Here is a 4,059-nt window from a genome sequence, read left to right on the forward strand (position 1 = left end):
CCACAACCAAAACTCACACTTCGAGAACTTGACATACAACCGATCCCACCTCAAAACTCCCAGAGCTCTCAAAGGTGCTCCTCATGCTTCTCTCTGGTATTGGAATAGACTAGGACATCACTAATAAAAATAATTACTAATCGATCGAGCATCGACCTGCATACTCGAATCATCAAATCCATGAATGCCGCAGACGCATTGTTGAGCCCAAACGGCATCATTACGAACTCATAATGACTATAACGGGTCCAAAACGTTGTATTCTCCACATCCTCCTCTCTAATCCTCATCTCATGATATCCTGACCTCAAATCAATCTTGGAGAACTAATATGCACCCTGAAATTGATCGAAGAGATCATCAATCCGTGGAAGTAGGTAACAGTTCTTCACCGTCAAATTGTCCAACTCTCGATAGTCTATACACATGCGATGAGACCCATCCTTCTTCTTCAAAAATAAAATCGGTGCTCCCCATTGCGAACTGCTTGGTCTGATAAACTGCTTACCCAACAACTCTTGAAACTGAGAGAACAACTTTTGCATCTTTGGTGGTGCTAATCTGTATGACGCCTTAGCAATCGGGAACGTACTGAAAACCAAAATAAATCCGGAACTCAATTTTCCTCTCAGGAAGCACACCGGGTAGTTCCTCTGGAAACACATCTGGGAACTCCCTAACCACAGGTGCATCCGAAACTGAAACCTCCTTTCTAATTCGGGTGTCCACCAAATACGCGAGATTACCCATACATCCATGTTGTATATACTGTCGAGCCCTGTCAACAGAACAAGAGCAGACAGAAAGTTCACTAAGAATGTAGAATAAAAAACATAAGCATACCGATTTCATAGCCCATTGTAATGAATTTTATAGGTAATATTGGTAAAATCACATATGATTCATAGCTTTTGACGACTAAAATTGATAATCTCTTAAAATTTGGTTAAAATAGCTAAGTTATTAATAATTTTGAGTATTTTTATAAATTTTTTAAGGTTATCTGATTATAAAATTTTAATTTAGTTAAAAAATATAACGATATTAATATAAATAAAAATTATATAATGTTTTTTTAAATGTGAGCTCTTTTTTTTTTTTTTTTTTGGGTCCACATTGGTATTGGTAAATGGGTCATGAGCAATGGGAAACAATGAACCAATCCAACAACGAAGCCCAATAATATATACATCATAAGAGTATACATTAAAGAAAGCTGACCGGCGGTAACGTAGCTGGGTGATGACTGATGAGTAGAAGCAGAGGAAGAAGAGGATGAAGCGATTCTTTCAACCACTGCAGAAAGACGCGTCTTTCAAGAAGCCAACACTCTCTTCTACTTCTTCACCATCACCAGCCAACAATGGCGAAACAGAAGAAACAGCAACAGCAACAACAACACCGGTCGACGAAACCCAAAAGAAACAACCCACAAAGTTCTTGACTTGGAATGCGAACAGCTTCCTACTTCGCGTTAAAAACAACTGGCCTGAATTCACCAAGTTCATCGACTCCATTGATCCTGATGTTATCGCCATCCAGGTTCTATTTTGCCCTAAATTATTTTTTATGATTTTACCCTTTACAAAACTGAAAATCAGTATCTTCGTCTTATTAATCCCACGAATGCTGTCAAGAGACGAGGGTTTCGTAATGGGTTCTTGTAGGGACATTCAAATGTATGAATTTGGGGTTTATGGAACCTCAAACTAAACCTGTTCTTTTCTTAGCTATGTTGAAATTTTATGACAAATTTGGTGAATGCGATATATATTTAATGAGAAATCTAATGTTTGGTAGGAAGTAAGGATGCCTGCAGCTGGTGCTAAAGGCACTCCTAAAAACCCAAGAGAATTGAAGGACGATAACAATTCTTCACGAGAAGAAAAACTGGTACTTGATCATCTTAAAATTTCAAGATTCGAGTTTTGTTTTCTTCAATTTATATATCTTTTTCCTCCCAAATTGTGCAGATTATAACTCGAGCCTTATCAGGTCCAACCTTTAGAAAATATGATGTATGGTGGTCTCTTTCTGATTCAAAGTATGCTGGAACTGCACTGTTTGTAAAGAAGTGTTTTCCACCAAAGAAGGTCTCTTTCAATCTAGATCCCTCAGGTACTCCACTTTTTTTATAGCATGATTGTTAAACTTATATATTTTTTGTTATTATGCAAATGCAACATTATTACTTTTTTGGATGTTGTAATGAATTGATAACGTCACGTCTTTCTTTTTTCATAGTGTCCAAGCATGAACCAGATGGGCGAGTCATCATAGCTGAATTTGAATCATTTCGCATAATGAACACATATGTACCAAATAATGGCTGGAAAGATGAAGAAACTTCATTTCAAAGGAGAAGAAAATGGGATAAAAGGATGAAAGAATTTATCTTGCAATCTACTGATAAACCTCTTATATGGTGTGGTGATCTTAATGTCAGGTAGCTACCTTCCTTTTGCCATATACAAAAACAAAACAACTGATTAGACATTTAAAGCACATCCAAACACTATCTTTCTATAGCCCGTTTTGTTTTGTTACAACTGATTATCTGATTGTGAATAATTTGTAGTCACGAAGAGATGGATGTAAGTCATCCAGAATTTTTTCGCACTGCAAAGATGAATGGTTATGTTCCTCCAAACAAAGAGGTGACAGTGACGTGCTTGAAAAAAATATGTAGAACAATTTTGCCAATTTAAGTTCCAAAAATTAACTTCAAACTTCCGTCTCCTATAGGATTGCGGACAGCCTGGCTTTACTCTGTCTGAAAGGAAGCGCTTTGGTACCATTCTTAAAGAGTATGTATATAAATATAATCTATACCTGATTGATTTGATTTACATCTGACATGATACTTTTGGGGCGGTGTAATATAGTGTGGGCCAGGCCAGCTTAGGGGTTGCTTTAAGAATAACCCTTTTTACAAGATCAACTGTGTATTGGTTTTCAGGGGAAAATTAATAGATGCATATAGATTTCTTCACAAAGATATAGACATGGAGCGTGGCTTCTCATGGTCTGGCAACCCTATTGGAAAGTATGTATTATCATTGAAGTGGTTATTTTTATAGCATCTTTATTTCTTGTTTTTTTTTAATATATTATTTTTATGGATTTATGTGTAGGTATCGTGGGAAAAGGATGAGAATAGACTATCACTTAGTGTCGGAAAAACTCAAGGACAAGATTATTAAATGTGAAATGCATGGCCAAGGGATTGAATTGGAGGGTATGTCTTAGTTACTAGTTTTGGGCCCATGTTTACAAACTTTAAAAAAATTGCAAAATTTTGTCCCACACCAAACACAGTATAATTTGTTTGTCTGGAACATGTTAAAGTGTCTTTAATTTTGTTGCAGGATTTTATGGGAGTGATCATTGTCCTGTTTCCCTTGAGCTTTCTGAGTCAACCATTGATGGTAATGACAGTGAAAATCCAATTCCAGAGTGATCACATTGCTGACATATTGAACACAAACTAGTTTTATTAGAGCTATGGGTTAGGTGCTGAATTTGTGGTGGTGTTTAACTTAGAGCTAACTATGGGTGGCTGTACTGGTTGCAGTGTGTAAAAATACGTATGAATTCTTGATTTAACCATTTTGTTGGGATTAATAGTTATATCAAGTTTTTGGTAATTGAATGTCATTAGGGTTGAAAAGTAAAATTCTACTGTGAAATTATTTGCGATTTACATATATATTTTATAATGAGTTTTTAGCTTTTAAAAAAATCTCAAGTTAAAGAAAAAGTACAAGTTTAAAGCTTCCTAATTCAAACCCTACTTCAAATTCTTTGAAAGCTTTTACAGATTATGTTTTATGTCATTATTTACATTTCAAAAACTTAAAATTTTTATGGAACACTTCTACACTACTATATTTTTGAACTTTCAGCTTTTAGTAAATAGCTTTAGTCTTTCAATATGCAAACCAAAAACTAGTTTTATCAGACATTAATGAATGTTGGGAAGAGAAACTGATAAGTCATAGTTTACTTTCTTTTAACTGACATTTTTTTCAAATAAAAGAAATCATAAAAGACAACTAT

General features: G+C 35.1%; 1 protein-coding gene across 1 annotated transcript; it reads left to right on the forward strand.

The window, feature by feature from the left end:
• Positions 1 to 1,209: 1,209 nt before the first annotated feature.
• Positions 1,210 to 3,647, forward strand: LOC145102570 (DNAse I-like superfamily protein). Its single transcript, XM_079039996.1, has 9 exons — positions 1,210 to 1,542; positions 1,801 to 1,893; positions 1,974 to 2,118; positions 2,245 to 2,446; positions 2,579 to 2,657; positions 2,746 to 2,807; positions 2,960 to 3,046; positions 3,135 to 3,238; positions 3,369 to 3,647. The coding sequence occupies exons 1-9, from the start codon at positions 1,276 to 1,278 to the stop codon at positions 3,458 to 3,460; spliced, it is 1,131 nt and encodes a 376-aa protein (XP_078896122.1). The 5' UTR covers positions 1,210 to 1,275; the 3' UTR covers positions 3,461 to 3,647.
• Positions 3,648 to 4,059: the final 412 nt, after the last annotated feature.

This window comes from Lactuca serriola, chromosome 4 (genome assembly GCF_051521515.1).
Source record: "Lactuca serriola cultivar US96UC23 chromosome 4, Lser_US96UC23_V15, whole genome shotgun sequence".
Classification (NCBI taxonomy): domain Eukaryota; kingdom Viridiplantae; phylum Streptophyta; class Magnoliopsida; order Asterales; family Asteraceae; genus Lactuca; species Lactuca serriola.